We start from the raw sequence: 18,793 nt of genomic DNA, 5'->3' as shown, positions 1-18,793 counted from the left end.
AAGCTATGAAATTGTTTTTCAGGGTAACTATACCATTTTACATTCCCAGTAGCACTGTATGAGTAATTTGGTTTCTGTACATCCTTGCCAACATTTGATTTGTCACTATTTATCTTAGCCATTCTATTGGGTGTATAATGATGTGTCACTAGTTTTAATTTGCATTTCTCTGACTAATGATGTTGACGATCTTTCATGTGCTTATTTTAGGCTATCTGTATATCTTCAGTGAAAAGTCTGTTCCTATCTTCTATCCATTTTTTTGGTTAGATTGTATATTTTTTTTTTGATGGTAAATTTGAACTTATTTAAGTTTGAATGTCAAATGATACAACTAGACAAACAAAAGCAACCTCATGGAATAATATACAAAATACTAAATTAAAAAAAAACGAAATTTATTTTTATCTGCAAAAACTAGCAATTTGCCACTTTTTCCCCTTGATTAAACATTTATGTGGTTGCTATAAACTTTTGATCTCCAGAGTTATAATCTTTTTTAAAAAATATTCTTAAGTTTTAGGTGGACACAATATTTTATATTTATGTGGTGCTGAGGATCCAATCCAGTGCCTCCTGCATGCTAGGCAAGCACTCTACCACTGAGTAACTGCGACCCTAGTCCAATCTTTTGATTTTGATAAAGCCCAACTTAACAAATTTTCCTTTTACGGATTGCGATTTGGGCATCAAGTCTAAGAACTTTTTTTTTTTTTTTTAATTATTTTTTTTAGTTTTCTGCGGACACAACATCTTTGTTGGTATGTGGTGCTGAGGATCGAACCCGGGCCGCACGCATGCCAGAGGAGCGCGCTACTGCTTGAGCCACATCCCCAGCCCAAGTCTAAGAACTTTTTGCCTAGCTCCTATGTTTCTAAAGTTTTACATTTGAGCCTGCAGTCCATTTTGAGTCTATTCCTACAGAAGTCCAGTTGCTCCAGCACCATGTGTTCAAAGGTGGTTTTTGCTATTTATCAAATAGCAGTTGAACATATTTGCATGGACCTGTTTCTGAGTCTTTTCTTCCACCGATCTATGTCTGTCCCTTTGCCAATATCACATTCTCTTGATTAGTTATATGATAAGCTTTTAATATTGAAGTAGTATTAAATTCTTTCCACTTTAAATAATTCAAGGGCTATGGCTTTTCAGAGTAAATTTTGCTATGTCTATTGTCTGTGCCTATTAAAAAAAAAAATGCTGGGATTTTTTTTTTTTTTTATTTGGTATTGGGGATTGAACCCAGAGCACTTAAACACTGAACTACACCCCCAGTCCTTTTTTATTTTTTATTTGGAGACAGGGTATTGCTTAATTGCAGAATATCTTGAAAAGTTGCTGTGGGTGACCTTGAAACTTTGAATCCTGCTTCAGCCTCCAAGTTGCTGAGATTACAGGCATGCACCACCATGCCCAGCTTCACTTGGACTTTATTTTATTTTTAAAATTTTTGGGGGCTGGGGATGTGGCTCAAGCGGTAGCACGCTCGCCTGGCATGCGTGCGGCCCGGGTTCGATCCTCAGCACCACATACCAACAAAGATGTTGTGTCCGCTGAGAACTAAAAAATAAATATTAAAAAAAATTAAAATAAAAATAAATAAATAAAATTTTGGTACCAGTCCTAAGTATATGTATGAAGACACGAATGGTGTAACTCTACTATGTGTACAGAGATGATAAATTGTGCTCTATATGTGTAATATGAATTGTAATTCATTCTGCTATCATATATAACTAATCAGAATAAATTTTTTTTAAAAAAATTTTTGGTACCAGAGATTGAACCCAGGGGCGCTTAACCACTGAGCCACATCCCCAGCCATTTTATATTTTATTTGGAGACAGGGTCTTGCTAAGTTTCTGAGGCTGGCTTTGAACTAGTGATCCTCCTTCATCAGCCTTCTGAGTTGCTGGGATTGGAGGTGTGCACCACCACACCTGTCTTATTTTGAGACAGGATCTCACTGAACTGCTTAGACTCTTGCTAAATTACTGAGGCTAGCCTCAAACTTGGAATCCTCGTGCCTCAGCTTCCAGCGTCACTGGAATTACAGGCATGTGCCATTATGCCTGCCTTCACTGAAATTTTAAGTAGGCATTGCATTAAGCCTTTAAATCAATTTTAGTTTTTAGAGTATCTAATGCATTTCTGTTACTAATTTCTGGCTTGGTTCTGTAATGGTCAAAGAACATTCTGGAGATACATTCGTTAGCTTACTCCTTTCTGCCCGTGGACGCCGCCGAGAAAGCATCGTTAAAGTCTGTCTTCCTGCTGCCGTCATGTCTAAATCAGAGTCCCCTAAAGAGCCCGAACAGCTGCGGAAGCTATTCATCGGAGGGCTGAGTTTTGAAACAACTGAGGAGAGTCTGAAAAGCCATTTTGAGCAATGGGGAACACTCACGGATTGTGTGATAATGAGAGATCCAAACACCAAGCGCTCCAGAGGCTTTGGGTTTGTCACTTATGCCACTGTGGAGGAAGTGGATGCAGCCATGAATGCAAGACCACACAAAGTGGATGGTAGAGTTGTGGAACCAAAGAGAGCTGTCTCACGAGAAGATTCTCAAAGACCAGGGGCCCACTTAACTGTGAAAAAGATCTTTGTTGGTGGCATTAAAGAAGACACTGAAGAACATCACCTACGAGATTATTTTGGACAGTATGGGAAAATTGAAGTTATTGAAATCATGACTGACCGAGGCAGTGGAAAGAAAAGGGGCTTTGCCTTTGTAACTTTTGATGACCATGACTCTGTGGATAAGATTGTCATTCAGAAATACCATACTGTGAATGGCCACAACTGTGAAGTGAGGAAAGCCCTGTCAAAGCAAGAGATGGCTAGTGCCTCATCTAGTCAAAGAGGTCGAAGTGGTTCTGGAAACTTCGGTGGTGGTCGTGGAGGTGGTTTTGGTGGAAATGACAATTTTGGTCGTGGAGGGAACTTCAGTGGTCGTGGTGGCTTTGGTGGCAGTCGTGGTGGTGGTGGATATGGTGGCAGCGGGGATGGCTACAATGGATTTGGTAATGATGGAAGCAATTTTGGAGGTGGTGGAAGCTACAATGATTTTGGCAGTTACAACAATCAGTCATCAAATTTTGGACCCATGAAGGGTGGAAACTTTGGAGGCAGAAGCTCTGGACCTTACGGTGGTGGAGGCCAATATTTTGCCAAACCACGAAACCAAGGTGGCTATGGCGGTTCCAGCATCAGCAGTAGCTATGGCAGTGGCAGAAGGTTTTAATACTGCCAGGAAACAAAGCTTAGCAGGAGAGGAGAGCCAGAGAAGTGACAGGGAAGCTACAGGTTACAACAGATTTGTGAACTCAGCCAAGCACAGTGGTGGCAGGGCCTAGCTGCTACAAAGAAGACATGGTTTAGACAATACTCATGTGTATGGGCAAAAAAACTCGAGGACTGTATTTGTGACTAATTGTATAACAGGTTATTTTAGTTTCTGTTCTGTGGAAAGTGTAAAGCATTCCAACAAAGGGTTTTAATGTAGACTTTTTTTTTTTTTGCACCCATGCTGTTGATTGCTAAATGTAATAGTCTGATCATGACGCTGAATAAATGTGTCTTTTTTTAAATGTGCTGTGTAAAGTTAGTCTACTCTGAAGCCATCTTGGTAAAACTTCCCCAACAGTGTGAAGTTAGAATTCATTCAGGATGATGCCAGGTTCAGAAACCTTGGTGTAGTTGTGACCTTCTGAAGTTCACCATTGAAAGGGTCACCCAAGCAGTCATGGAATTATTTGGTTATAAAAATGATTGTTGGCATATCCTATGCAATATCTAAATTGAATAATGGTACCAGATAAATAATAGATGGGAATGAAGCTTGTGTATCATCCATTATCATGTGTAATCAATAAACGATTTAATTCTCTTGAATGGAAAAAAAAAAAAGAACATTCTGACTTCAAGTCTTTTAAATTTGTTATCTTCAGTGTGCATGTGTGGTGCAGGGGATTGAATGAACCCAGAGTGCTCTACCAGCCGTTTTTGTTTTTCATATTGAGACAGGGTCTTTCTAACTTGCTGAGGCTGGCCCCAGACCTGCAATTCTTATGCCCTAGTTTACCAGATAGGATTATAGGTATGTCCTACTCACTGCATGCAGTTTATTGAGGTTGTTTTAGTCATCTTGGGAAATGTTCCATGGGCACCGTACCACACCCCTGTAATGCCAGCAACTTTGGAAGCTGAGGCAGGAGGATTGCAAGTTCAAAGCAAGCCTCAGCAGTTTAATGAGGCCCTAAGTGAGACAAGTCTCAAAATAAAAAATAAAAGCCAGGCACGGTGGCAAATGCCTGTAATCCCAGCACTTAGGGGGCTTAGGCAGGAGGATTGCAAGTTCAAAGCCAGCCTTAGCAATAGCAAGGTGCTAAGTAACTCAGACCCTGTCTCTAATAAAATGCAAAATAGGGCTGGGGATGTGGGTCAGTAGTTGAGTGCCCCTGAGTTCAATCTCTTCACCTCTCTATGCACACCAAAAAAAAAAAAAAAAAAAAAAAAAACTGCTGGGGATTTGGCTCAGTGGTAAAGCACCCCTGGATTCAACTCCCAGTAGTTTAAAATAAAACTGTATTGAGAAACTGGGAGTGTAGCTCAGTGGCAGAGCACTTGGCTAGTATGTGTGAGGCCCTGGCATTTGATTACTAGCATAGCAAAAAAAAAAGTGTTTTCTACTGCTATTTAGATCTCTAGTTTCATTGGTTGCTGAATGGGAGGTATGGAAGTCCCAAGTTGTAACTGAATTTGTCTGTTTATTACTCCTACCAGTTTTTGTTTCTGGTCTCTGGTTTTTGATGTCTTTCTGGTGGACTGACAGTGCTTTCCTTACATAATGTCTCTTATCTCTAGTCCTTTTTTTTTTTTTTTTTTACTCCACAGGCTACTTGATCAGCTATTATTGTAGTTACTTCTTTTTAGAAAATTAATGTTTGCAAGGTATATATTCTGTTCTTTTACTTTCAACCTACCTATGTTGAATTTGAAGTAAGTTTTTTATGAGCAGCATATTCAGTAATAGGCATGTATGGGGGTAGGTTCTGGGGATTGAGCCTGGAGCACTTTCACTGACCTAAATTGTGGCCCTTTTTATTTTTTTGTATCTTGAGACAGGGTCTCACTTGCTGAGGCTGGTTGGACCTTGGAATCCTGCCTTATCCTCATGAGTAGCTAGGGTTTCAGGAGTGTGCACTGCGTCTGACCAATCTGTCTTTTGGTGTATATGCAGCATTTACATTCAAGTAATTATTGAAAGGTTAGTACATTTCATCTGGCATCTTGTAGATTTGTGTCTTCCACCAAGCTTTGTTCTTTTTTTTTTTTTTTTTTTTTGCCATTTCTTGATCATTTTTTTTCTGCCCAACTCTCTTCTCTATCTGGGACTCCATGATAGGAATGTTGGCTCTTTTGTTCCACAGGTCTGTAGGCTCGAGATTATTTGTTTAGGTCCTGGGGATTGAACCCAGGTGTGCTTTACCACTGAGCTACATCACTAGTCTTTTTTATTTTGATACAGGGTCTGCTGAATTGTCCAGCTTGACCTGGAACTTGCAGTCCTCCTGCCTCAGCCTCCTAAGTCACTGGGGTATGCACCATCAAGCTTGGTCTCTGTCATTTCCCAATCCTCACCCCATTTTTTTTTTTTTTTTGTACCAGGGATTGAATCCAGGGGCACTTGACCACTGAGCCACATTCCACAGACCTTTTTCCTGTTTTAATTTTGAAACAAGGTCTCACCAAGTTGCTTAGGACCTTGCTAAGTTGCTCAGGCTGGCTTTCAACTCAAGGATCCTCCTGCCTCAGCCTCCTGAGCCACTAGGATCACAGTTATGTGCCACTGCCTATCCTGCTGTCATTCCTTTTATGTTATTTCTATTTCTAATATTCTGGTTCCTTTGGAGTTATTTCTTAGGAAATTAATTGGATTTAAGATTTCTAAGGAGGAGATTGCCACATCATGGGAAATAGAGATTTCATTACTCTAATGGTTTTCTGCCAGGGATTTGCCAATTTTGGTGCAGCATGACTGTATTTAGCAGACCAGACAACCTATCTGAGCCTTAGTTTTCCCATTCTGTACAACAGTGATGCCACCCTCCCAGTGCTGGAGGGAATGTATGAAGGACCTCCCTCACTGCCAGTGTCCTAACAGGTGCTCAGCGAGAGCTAGTTGTAATCTTAACACCGAGTGTGATCAGTGCATTTTTTTCAGATTAGGAAACCCAAAGCATTGGCCCAGTGTGTAAAGGATTTATTAGGAACTCTAAATGGAAAATTGAATATTTATTCCATCATCCCTGAACTCAGGCCTGCAAAGGCTCCGGCTCAATTTGCAACAATGTCCTGTCTTTAAGCACACTGGCTCTTACTGTAAGGGCCTAAACTGCTTTTGCACATCATGTTCTTTACATTTAGAAAAAGCTGCTCCTGCTGCGTTCTGGGATTCTCTGGGTAGAATGGAATTTACTTTTACATTGACAAGAATGCAGTGCAGCTGGGCGCCTTGGTACACACCTGTAATCCCAGCAGTTGGGGAGGCTGAGGCAGGAGGATCCAAAGCCAGTCTCAGCAATTTAGTGAGGCCTTGAGCAATTCGGACATTGTCTCTAAATAAAATACAAAAAAGGGCTGGGGATGTGGCTGTTATTAAGCACCCCTAGGTTCAACTCCCAGTTTATTTTTTTTTGAGAGAGAGAGAGAGAGAGAGAGAGAGAGAGAGAGAATTTTTTAATATTTATTTTTTAGTTTTCGGCGGACACAACATCTTTGTTGGTATGTGGTGCTGAGGATCGAACCCGGGCTGCACGCATGCCAGGCGAGCGCGCTACCGCTTGAGCCACATCCCCAGCCCCTCAACCCCCAGTTAAAAAAAAAAAAATACAGTGCAGATTGTTTCATGTTGGAAGCATATTTCAGAGTTGAATCTGAAGAGTTATGGAAAATAATAATCCTACAAAACAGCCCTCAAAGAAAAGCTGAGAGACAGTGCAGCTTGGGAGGAGGGAAGAGAAACTAGCCAAGCACTGACCTTCCAGTAAGTAAATCCTTTCCTGATAACAATGGGCCCTGAAGGAAGGAGGTGAATTGGGAAACTCTGAGAGACAATAAATTCCAGAAAAAGAAATGCCCATCCCTCACAATCTGGACTCCTATCTCTCCAAATAACAATGAGTTTCAACCTTTTTACAGCTGCCCTCCGGAGTTAGAGTTAAAAGTCATAACCTACATTACTATCTGAACCGCATACCCACAAGTTCCAATGATGAAACCACCCTATCAGTACCCTATAAAACCAAAATCCCGCTAACCAATGGTCATTTTCTTTCCTTTTTTTTAAATATTTTTTAGTTTTAGGTGGACACAATATCTTTATTTTTATGTGGTGCTGAGGATTTTTATGTGGTGCCCCGCCCATGCCAGGCGAGCGGGCTATCACTTGAGCCACATCTCCAGCCCGGATGGCCATTTTTGCATCCAGAAAATGAGTCCCCATGGCGCCCAAATCTTCGAAGAACAATAAATGGCTTCCCTGAATTTGTTAAGGTCAGGGAATTTTGTGCTTACCGAATCCATTACTGTGATTCATTGCTGCCTGTTGGTCTTTATGATCTTTCCTTTAGTTATTTCTAAAACTTTAACAGAAAATGCTCACTAGAAACAATATTAAGTAATGAGAATGACAAAAAGCTTGAACCATTTGGCACCATCTATCAAAATTTTAAATTCAATCTAGGTACCATGGACCATATCTGTAATCCAGCTACCTGGGTGACTGAGGCAGAAGGATGGCAAGTTCAAGGCCGGCCTGGGCAACTTAGCGAGACCCTATCTCAAAATCAAAGCACTAGAGATGCATCTCAGTGGCAGAGCATTTGCCTAGTGCTCATGAGTCCTAGGGTTCAACCCCCATTACTACCAAAAAAAAAAAAAACACCCCAAAACTTTTTTTTTTTAGAATTTTTTTAATATTATTTTTTTTAGTTCTTGGAGGACACAACATCTTTGTTGGTATGTGGTGCTGAGGATCGAACCCGGGCTGCACACATGCCAGGGGAGCGAGCTACAGCTTGAGCCACATCCCCAGCCCTTTGTTTTGTTTTGTAAATAAAATTTTACTGGAGCATTGCCACGTCCATTCATTTACTAACTGTGGCATAGAAACCATATGGCCCAAAAGCTGAGAATATTTGCTATTTGATCCTTTACAGAAAATATTTGCCACCAGCCATGGTGACATATGCCTTTAATTCGGCTGCACAAGAGGATGGCAAGTTCGAGGGCAGCCTGGACAATTTAGCGAGAGATCTCTACTCCCTAGATATCTATTCAAAGCTCAGTTGTAGAGCATTTGCCTAGCATGTGCGTGGCCCTGGGTTCAATCCCCAATACCTCCACCCCCTGTTTGAGGCACATAAAAGAAGAAAACAATGTTTGCCAATCTTTGCTTTCATATAATCTTGTTTTTGTTGTTGTTTTTGACACCAAGGGAGCACTAGGGAAAAGAGCTATATCAGTGCATATGCTTGTGAGGACACAGACAATTTCTGGGGACAAATCCTAAGACCATAGTTAACAATGATTATTTCTTGGGAATGGGGTTGTAGAATTAGGGAAAGAGATGGGCGCCAGGGAGTTTCCTTTTACTTTGAATTGTTTTTCTAAAAACATGCATATTTTGTTTGTAAAATTCATTAAAGAAAATCAAAATTAGAGAACACCAATATAACAGGTTCCCAGCTCATGGCAGCTTCTCTCCAAGTGGTCCCTGAACAACTTTAAGAGATTTGTTTAGGGGCTGGGGATGTGGCTCAAGCGGTAGCACGCTCGCCTGGCATGTGTGCGGCCCGGGTTCGATCCTCAGCACCACATACCAACAAAGATGTTGTGTCCGCCGAGAACTAAAAAATAAATATTAAAAAAATTCTCTCTCTCTCTCTCTCTTCTCTCACTCTCTCTTAAAAAAAAAAGAGATTTGTTTAAAACAACAATTAGATCTGATTAAAACTGGGAGGGGCCAGGTTCTGAAACCTATTTTATTTTTTGGCCCTAGAGGGGTGAACCCAGAAGTGCCTTACCACTGAACTTCAACTTCGACCTTTATAATTTCTAATTTAGAGACAGGGTCTTGCCACTTTGCTGAAGCTGGCCTTGAACTTGCTATCCTCCTGCCTCGACCTCCCCAGTATCTGGAATTACAGCCATGCATCACTGTGCCTGGCCCCGAAGTCTACTTTTCAGCCAGTTCCCCAAAGTTCTAATACATTCCCTGGAGTTTCAAGTTTCTGATCTAGTCAGAAATGCCAGAAATGGGCCAAAGATTTCTTGTCAGGTTTTCCTCTAATCAGCATGAGATAAATCAGCAATGGCCTGCTCACAGCAACAGCAAGAACAGCTCTCATTAGCAGCACTTCTTGGGTGTCAGGCTTCGTGCTGTAGGCTTTATGGGCTTCACTTATCTGATTTTACTGAGCTACATGGTGCCACATGTTCTATGGCCTTGGATGGGGGGCAGAAGCCCAAGTGGCCTGCAGAGGTCTCTAAGCACCTAGTTTGGGCCTGGCCCTGGTCTACCTACTGGGAATGCAAATGAGAGTGACAACAGCCTAGCCCTACAGCACTGCCTTGGTGACACATCAGTCTGCCTCTCTCTGTTTACCTGGCAAGCCCTGTGGCACTGGTTTAGTTTCCGGAGGTCATCTAAAGAGGCTTACTAGCTGGCTGGGTCATCTTTGTCATAGTTTTCACACCTTGCCTGGAAGTGATGCACACCTATAATCCCAGCTACTCAGGAGGCTGAGGCAAGAGGTCAATCAGAGCAATTTAGCAAGCCCTGTCTCAAAACTGAAAAGGGCTGGGGACGAAGCTCAGTGGTAAAGTGCTGGGGAAAAGTCCAATTCAGGGTACTGGGAAAAAACCCCACCATTTCCACACCTACCCTGTGAGGCTTGGCCTAGGTGACCCTGAAGGCCTCCCCATCCCCAGCCTGCCATGCCTCTGTCCTAAAGCAGCTTTGTCATTCTTTTTCATAGCATGCACATTCCATTGTGACATGTGGTTCCTTGCTGCTGCACCCATGTCCTCAAGGCCATCCTACTGTCCTGGTACCTCTTGTCTCTCCCCTTAGTCGACTCGGCTCTTCACATGCTGAGGCCATGTCATTGTGACCTTTTGACCCCTGTTGTCCTGCACAGTACCGTCCATGGTAGGAGTTCAGTGAGTGCCTTTTGATTGCTCTGGAATGGCTTTTCAAACAGGACTTCATTGTGCTCCTTAGGATGGCAGAGCTGGTAGCATTTAGCAGTTCTACATGGGTGTCAACATGGAGTGATGTGTGGCTTTCCATGTGGGACACAGCCTGTGCCAAGGGATACTAAAGCCACAGAGCAGACACAGACAAAGCCCTGGGGCTTCAACTTCACCAGGAAGGGAATAATTACAAGGTTCTGCAAAGGCTATATGACATGCCAGTTTTCATGAATTTTAAAGGGGAAGATGTGCCATTTCTGGGCAAATTGCTCTTTGTGCCTGCTGTCTCATGGCTGTGCCACTAGACTATTGGAGTTGGAAGAGTTGGAAGACTTCTGTCCAGGCTCGGCCCCTTGTGACATTGAGCAGATCCTCTCACCTCTCTGGGCTTGAGTTTCCTCATTGTGTATACTGAGGTAGTCGGCTGCTTGATCATATATTTTAACAAGAAAGATGTCATGTCTGATTTTGATATAGTCCAGGGAACAGGATCTGAAGGGGACAAGTGGACAAGGTTGGGAGACCGATAATTAAGACTTGACCCATGTTCCACGGCTGGTAGAGTGCCTGCCACGAATGCACAAGGCCCTAGGTTTAATCCCCAGCACCACATTTGCATGATTTTTTTTTTTCTAATTCAGAGGATTGAACCCAGGGGCACTTTATCCCTAAGCCATATCCCAGCCCTCTGTATTTTTGATTTTTTTTTTTTTTTTTTTTTTTTTAGGCCTGAATGAGCTGAATCGCTTCAACCTTAGTGGAGCATTAGAAATGTTTAGCACAGGGGCTGGGATTGTGGCTCAGCGGTAGAGCGCTCACCTAGCACATGTGAGGCCCTGGGTTCGATCCTCAGTACCACATAATAATGAAATAAAGATAATGTGTCTAACTAAACTAAAAAATAATAAATATTTAAAAAAATGTTTAGCACTTTGTTTATAATAAAAGAGTAATTAGTTGAACAATGAAATCGTATCAGGTTCTATCAATAAGATTCCTCATTCCTTGTTTTTTAGATTGAATTTATATTTTTTTCTCACTGTGAACATGTCTATCAAATTGTTGAATTGTAGAAATATCTGGAGAACATATTCAGACATAGTGGTGTATTCTTAAGAGAACAAAGCAACCCTCCAAGGCATAAGAAGTTTGTGAATTTTGTACTGACTTATCAGTAGTTCAAATGAACATAGAAAAAGCTTGACTGCATCTGAGTTAACATGTTTAAACTGTTTTGTATTCTGACTTCCAATGTAAACTGGTAACAAGTTAATGATTTGTGTTTCAAACACTGTAGGCAGTTGGTTCCCACAACATCTGCAGAGGCTCATTGCCTTGGGGAAGACATAAACTTAAACCATATTGGTATATCCACATCACCATCACAAGTGGTTTTAGACACTTCCTATCCCTTTTGTTTTCCATTAGATCTTTTTTTAATATCATTTTTTACTTTTAATTTGTTATATATATATATATGACAATAGAATGCATTACAATTCATATTACACATATAGAAAACAATTTTTCGTATCTGTACATTGTACATGAAGTACAGTCACATCCTTCGTATCTTCATACATGTATTTTTGATTTTGAGACAGAGTCTCACACTAAGTTGGTGAGGCTAGCCTCAGACTTGTGATCCTCCGGCTTCAGCCTCCAGAGTTCCTGGGATTACAGGCCTGAGCCATCAGGCCCAGCCACATTTGCATGAATTTTGAATTGCAGAACACAAAGACTGGTGTGACCCTTTGCTGTGTCAGGATATGTTCATAGCTCCTCCCAGAGGATGTGTCCTAGCAAGGTGGGGCCTGAGGTATAACCTCCATATGATGGTGTGCTATGGTCACTTGGCTTTGCCTCCTCCTTTCCTCAGGAGTGTCTGCAGTGACAAAATGCTAAAGGCAGTGGTTGGAAGGTATTGGAAGTGGACAGAGCCCTCAGGTTTTGGAGGGCACCTCAGAGTCAAGTCTGGTGCTCAGGTCTTGTCCTCAGCTGCAGGATACCTGCTAGTCTCTTTAAGAAGCACCCATGAAGAGATCTCCTGAGAAGATACGAGTGGGGAAGCGCAGAACCAGAGAGAGCTGCCTTCTTTTTGAGCATATTTCCTTTCCAAAGCAACAGTGAAAGGAAGCAGATCCAGCATTTGGGGTGACTAGATTGAACACAACGACTGCAAATATTGAGAATCGACAGGTGTCCGTACACGTGCGCGCTTGGGTATGCAAAGTTATGAAACAAAAGTGAGAAACTCAGTTGCAGCTTTGTAACCTGTTTTTTTTTTTTAAGTTATAGTTGGACACAATACCTTTATTTATTTATTTATTTATTTATTTATATGTGGTGCTGAGGTCCAAACCCAGTACCTCACACATGCTAGGTGAGCGCCTTACCTCTGAGCCACAACCCCAGACCTGTAACCTGTTATTTTAACTTAACATGGGAACTTTTATTCTTTTATAAAAATACTTAATGCTAAATAAAATGACTCAGTCATATAATGAAGATATGTAACAGTTTATTTAACCAATCTCCTATGATTTGCCTTTTGGTTTATTTCTAGTTTTCTCTGACTTTAAATAATGCTGAAATAAATGAACAACTTTATTTTAAAAAAATCAGAATATATATCTAACCCTTTTCCCTGAGGATAAATCCCTAGGGGTGGACTGCAGGTGGATGAGTATGTACCTTTACAAAGATTATGGTATGTGCTGAACTGCCTTCTGGAAAGCTCTGACATGGCCTCCCAACTAAGCCTTTGGCAACCACTACTCTCTACTTTTTGTCTCTATAGATTTGGAGTGACTGTTTTTTTCTTTCTTCTAGTATCAGGAGTTGAACCCAGGGGCACTCAACCATTGAGCTACATCCCCAACCCCTTTTATTTTTTTTTAATTTCTAGACAGTCAGGGTCTCACTAAGTTGCAGAAGCTGGCCTCAAACTTGTGATCCTCTTGCCTCAGCCTCTTGAGTATCTGGGATTATACTATACCAGGTTCTAATGGGTGTTTTGAGAGGACGGTGAAAATATTCTTAACCAATTGTAGTTGCAGTTGCACAATCTTGTGAATATACTAAAAATCACTGGATTATATATGTTAAACAGGTGAGTTTATAGTATATGAATAATATCTCAATAGAGCTATTACAAAAAAAATTATTACCCATGAACTTTAGAAGTGTTGTAATGGGAGAAAGGAATCAGACCTGCAAATGTGGGGAAGAACCACCTGGAAAAGGCTGTTTATAAAGGTTTTGCTTGACTTGGGTCTTGAACAATAACATAAAGAAGCTGAAGAGCCCACACAAATATATACAAGAAGGAAGGAATCCCAGGCTGAAAAAGATATTGATGGTAACACTTGATATTTATTGAATGTGTGCTAGAAACTAAAATTATGTAATCTTTTTTTTGTGTGTGTGTGGTTCTGGGGATTGAACCCAGGGCTTTGTGCATTTGAGGCAAGTACTCTACCAACTGAGATACATCCCCAGCCCCTAAAATTATGTAATTTTTTATATAACTTTATTAATTTATTTATTTTTATTGGTGCTGAGGATCAAAACCAGTGCTTCATAGGTGCTAGGCAAGTGCTCTGCCACTGAGCCACAACCCCAGCCCAAATTATGTCATCTTAATCACCATAAAAACCATTCAGTGCCAGATTTGTTGGTGCATACCTGTAATCCCTGCAATTTAGGAGGTTGAGGCAGGAGGATCACAAGCTCAAAGGCTGCCTCAGCAATTTAGAGAGGCTCTAAGCAAGTTAGTGAGATTCTGTCTCAAAATTAAATAATAAAAATAATATGGCTCAGTGGTTCAGTGCCCCTGGGTTCAATCCCTGATGCAAAAAAAAAAAAAAAAAAAAAAAAAAAATCCACGCTGGGTGCACTGGTGCACACTGGCAAGTCCCAGCCACCTAGAAGGCTAAGGAAGGAGGATGGCAAGTTTGAGACTAGGGTTGGGGATGTAGTGCCCCTAGGTTCAATCCTTAGTACCAATAGAATATAAAGGACTGGGGGCTGGGTATATAGCTCAGTTGATAGAGTGCTTGCTTCTCATGCACAAGGCCGGGTTCAATCCCCAGCACTGCCAAAATAAATAAATAAATAAATAAATAAATAAATAAATAAATAAATAAATAAATAAAATCCCCAGTCCGAGTGTGTGTGTGTGTGTGTGTGTGTGTGTGTGTGTGTGTGTGTGTCTATGTGTAAAGGACTGAGGATGTAGCCCAGCTCAGTGGTAAAGCACCACTGGGTTCAATCCCCAGTTCAAAAAAAAAAAAAAAAAGAACAACAAAACATTCACTTGATTAATAATTAAACTTCACTGAGTACCTACTATACAATAGAGCCAGTCATTGGGGACACTATCAAAAAGTCAATGTCTTATTATCCTTTCTATGTATTATAAAGTTCAATAAATTACTGCAAATTTGACAGCTAATGTCAGATGACCAGAGTCCTAGCTAGATGAGGCCTGACTTCCAGGAGTCCCAACACTCAGGTCCAGCCACTCACCCCAGAAATTAAATGGAAGAAATAATGGTGAAAGGCAGGAAAGGAATTTATTCAATATAGCTGTAGAAAAGACAAAGGGGATCAGGTGTCTTTAGCCCTTTCTTTAGGGATACTGACATGAACTTCCAGATTCTATAGGGAAGGGGAGCCACAGGCTTGGTCAAACTGGTCTGGTTGATCATTATCTTAGGATTGGCCACCTAGAGCTTTGTCAGTAGCTATAAGAAAGTTGCTGTTGCCCCGGGGTAGTTTGGACTCATCACAAAATGTTTATTGATAAGGCCTGTTGTTCCTGGAATCCTAATGACTGCAGGAGAGAATGACTCAGAGAACATTACCAGTTAGAAAAGCAAGATGGTGTTAGTCCTTCAGGTGTGGGGCAATGACAGGTGGTCATTTAGGCACCACTTGGTGGTCTGGAACAGGATTTTGTAAAAGCTGACAGTTGACAATTAGTTGACTATAATGTTCCTGAAAATCCGGCAAATGCTTTAGTTACTCTACCTTGGGGTAGGATTGCCAGCTTCAGATTAACACTTCTTAAATGATTAACATGTCTGTGTGCAAAACTAAGCAAGAATCTGACCCAAAGTTTAAGGTAATAAAGAAGACACATACAAAATGAAGGCAGAAATACCAAGCTTTATCCTGTTTTTAGTTACCCCACTGGGGGTAACCACCATCTGCAGTTAGTTACCCCCATCTGCAGGCCCAAGTAAAGAGTCAGTGTTGTTAGCAAAAGCAGCTTCTAAGTCCTTGTTATGCTAGTAAGTGGAAGAGCTGGGATTCAAACCTAGCTTGTCTCTAGAACCTATTTTTCCAAAAAATGGCATTACCTATACATCCCCATAAACAGTGATGAAAGAAACCAGAACATGCCACCCCAAGATAGGTCATTTTTGGCATACCAATCAGAGCTGAAGGCACTTGACAAATAGGAGTTACAGAAATGACCATCTGAACTGCCCTTTAACAGCTCCCACTTGCAGCAAGCCCTAAAATTCCTTTGAGAAATGTGCTTTCCATCATACCAATATAAGCAAATAACCCTTATCAACTCAAAGATGGTACCAGAGGAATCTGTAAACAAAACTTACTTAGTGTCTTCCCCTATGCAATTAGCTCTCAGAAGAATTCAACAGCAGTGGATGGAAAACAATTGGGGGAAAATTGCATCTTTATGGGGCATTCAGAGATTTTTTTTTTCCTCCTCATTCCCTAAACAATGCACTATAACAATTATATACACAGGGCTGGAGACACAAGTTTAGTGGTAGAGCACATGCCTGACATGCGGGAGGCCTTTGGTTCAATCTCCAGCACCATGAAAGCAAAACAAAATAATTGTATGCACAGCATTTATTTTGTATTTGTAGAGGTGATTCCAAGCATACGGGAGGTAGCTAAGGGTTCGGTTCAGTGCTAGAGCACTTGCCCATCATGCACAAGGGTGTGGATTTGATCCCCCCCCCTTTTTTTATTCAAAACAGGCATTCAGAAGTTATAAACAAATGCTATGCCGTTTTATATAAAGGATTAAGCATCCCTGGATTTTGGTATCTGAGAGGTGTCCTGGAACCAATCCTCCATGGACACTGAGGGAACAACTATATCAATATATAAACAGATATACAGATACACATTTTTTCAAGACATATATTCTATAATGGGCTCTTTTACCTATATACCTATATGTCCTCTATATAAAGTGACTATATATATTCTATAGTTTATTGTTGTTGTTTTTGGCAGTACTGGGAATTGAACCTAGGGGCCTCTACCACTGAGCTAGTCCCCAAACCCTTTTCATTTTTTGAAACACAGGGTCTCTCTAAATTGCTGAGGATGGCCCTTAGCTTGTGATCCTCTAGCCTCAGTCTCCCAGGTGGCCGGGATTACAGGCATGCACCACTCTGTGCTCAGCTTACAGTATGTTATTATTTTACTAAGTGTAAGAGCCATTTGTATTTCCTTTCCTATTCTTTACCTATTTTTCCATTATTACTCTTTGTTTGTTTTTTGTTACTTATTATTTTAATTTAATTAAGTTACACAAACACATAAAGAGGCAAATGGTACTCCAAATCTTGGTATAAAAATATCCATGCCCACCCCAACACTCCTGCTTAATTTTATGTTCCCTGGAGACAATCGCATTAACTCTTACCTATATATCTTTGCATAGCATGCTTATTTAGTTACTAATTAGTTTTTTCAGATTTGGAAAATACCTATTTTCTAACAACTTTAGAATATGAAAATGTAACTCAATGATATGCATCCCTTTTCTCCATGTACATATACTTTCTGTCTCCCCAATCCCCCCAGTAATCAGGTCATATTTTGGTGAGACCATTAGTTGGAGCTTACATTGTTAGTCTTTTTCATGCGTATTTTTCACTTGTAAATATTTTTCTCAACTTATTTGCCCTTAGAGCTCCCTTATTATTTTTTGGTCATTTTCAGCCTTTTATTTTTATGCAGCTGAATTTGTCAATCTTTCCTTTAATTGCTTCAGAATTTTCAATCACAGTTGGAAAGGTCATCCTCATTTCAAGATATTAAGGAATCCATGCTTTCTTCTATTTTGCAAGTACTTTTCTAGTGTCATTTAAAATATACAAACCTTTTCTGGTGATGATGATTTAATCTAGTGCCTTGGGCATACTAAGTACATACTCTATTACCCAAACATATGCAAATCACCTGGAACTTACTTGGTGTATTATGTCATTTATGGATGCAACTTGGTTTTTTGACTACTCAGGTTTTTTATTTTTGTTCTTTTTTTGCATACTGGGGATTTAATCCAGGGCAATATACCTATGCATCCAGGTTGTGCACGTTGCAATTGTAAGCCCCATGGGCACAGTCCTCTGGTTTGGACAAAGCTGATGTGAAAAAAGCCTCAGAACATGGCCTGGGCCTTTTTTTGTTGTCTGGGTGTGATTTAAACTCAATACCCAAGACCCACAGGATGAAGGGAGGGGAGAAGTGGTGCACTAGGGTTGGAGATGTGGTTGCTGGAGTGCCATCGGCCACTTTATTTCTCCAAGTACATTTGGATCTATTTCTGTACTTTGTTCTGTCTCATTGCTTTGGCATCAGTTCCTTTGTTTTGTTGTACTGGGGACTGACCCCAGGGCCTTGCTCATGCTAGGCAAGCATTCTAACACTGAACTACTCCCCCAGCCCCTTTTTTATTTTTGAGACAGGATCTCACTAAGTTGACTAGGCTGGCCTAGAACTTGTGATCCTCCTGTCTCAGTTCTCCAAGTGGCTGAATTGCAGGCATGTGCCACTTCAACTGGCTTGTACCTGTTTTAAATAATTATGGAGGAGATATATATGTATATCACACACACACACACACACACACACACACGCACATATATCTCACATATTTTTCTTCTTCATCGTCTTCTTGGTACTGAGGATGGAGCCCAGGGGTGCTTAACCACTGAGTCATATCCCCAGCCCTTTTTTATTTTGAGACAGTGTCTCACTAAGTGGCTTAGAGCCTCTTTAAATTGCTGAGGCTGGCCTGGAATTTGTGAATCTCCTGACTTGGCCTTCTGAGTTGCTGGGATTACAAGCATGAACCACCAAGCTTGGCTACGTTTTTTTTTTGTTGTTGTTGTTTGTTTTGGTACTAAGGATTGAATCCAAAGGCTCTCTACCACTGAGCTACACCCCCTTTTATTTTTTACTTTTAAAAAGGGTCTCGCTTTGCTGAGGCTGGTCTTGAAATACTAATTCTCCTGTCTTAGCCTTCAGAGTTGCTGGGATTAAAGGAGTGTACCACCACACTTAGATCTATAATGCTGTAATATCTGATAATGGTAGCTGCTGCTTCCTAGCTGTTTTCCAGAGCCTTATTTATTTTCCCATATGAACTTTAGAAACAGGGTAGTTTAAACACACACACACACACAAGACCTATTAATCCTACTAGTACTTTTACTGGGATTATGTTAAATTTATAATATACGTAAAATTTAT

The 18,793-nt window shown here is 40.8% G+C and overlaps 1 protein-coding gene across 1 annotated transcript; it reads left to right on the top strand.

Moving 5' to 3' along the window:
- The first annotated feature begins 2,220 nt into the window (after nucleotides 1-2,220).
- LOC144254894 (heterogeneous nuclear ribonucleoprotein A1-like) lies at nucleotides 2,221-3,393 on the top strand. Its single transcript, XM_077798691.1, has one exon. It carries the CDS (start codon nucleotides 2,283-2,285, stop codon nucleotides 3,243-3,245), a length of 963 nt encoding a protein of 320 aa, XP_077654817.1. The 5' UTR covers nucleotides 2,221-2,282; the 3' UTR covers nucleotides 3,246-3,393.
- Nucleotides 3,394-18,793: the final 15,400 nt, after the last annotated feature.

The sequence above is a fragment of the Urocitellus parryii genome, chromosome 5 (genome assembly GCF_045843805.1).
Source record: "Urocitellus parryii isolate mUroPar1 chromosome 5, mUroPar1.hap1, whole genome shotgun sequence".
Lineage (NCBI taxonomy): Eukaryota > Metazoa > Chordata > Mammalia > Rodentia > Sciuridae > Urocitellus > Urocitellus parryii.
This window is presented reverse-complemented; position numbering and strand designations above follow the sequence as displayed.

Coding starts and splice junctions, on each gene's coding strand:
- LOC144254894 (XM_077798691.1), top strand. CDS start 2,283: ATGTCTAAATCAGAGTCCCCTAAAGAGCCCGAACAGCTGCGGAAGCTA.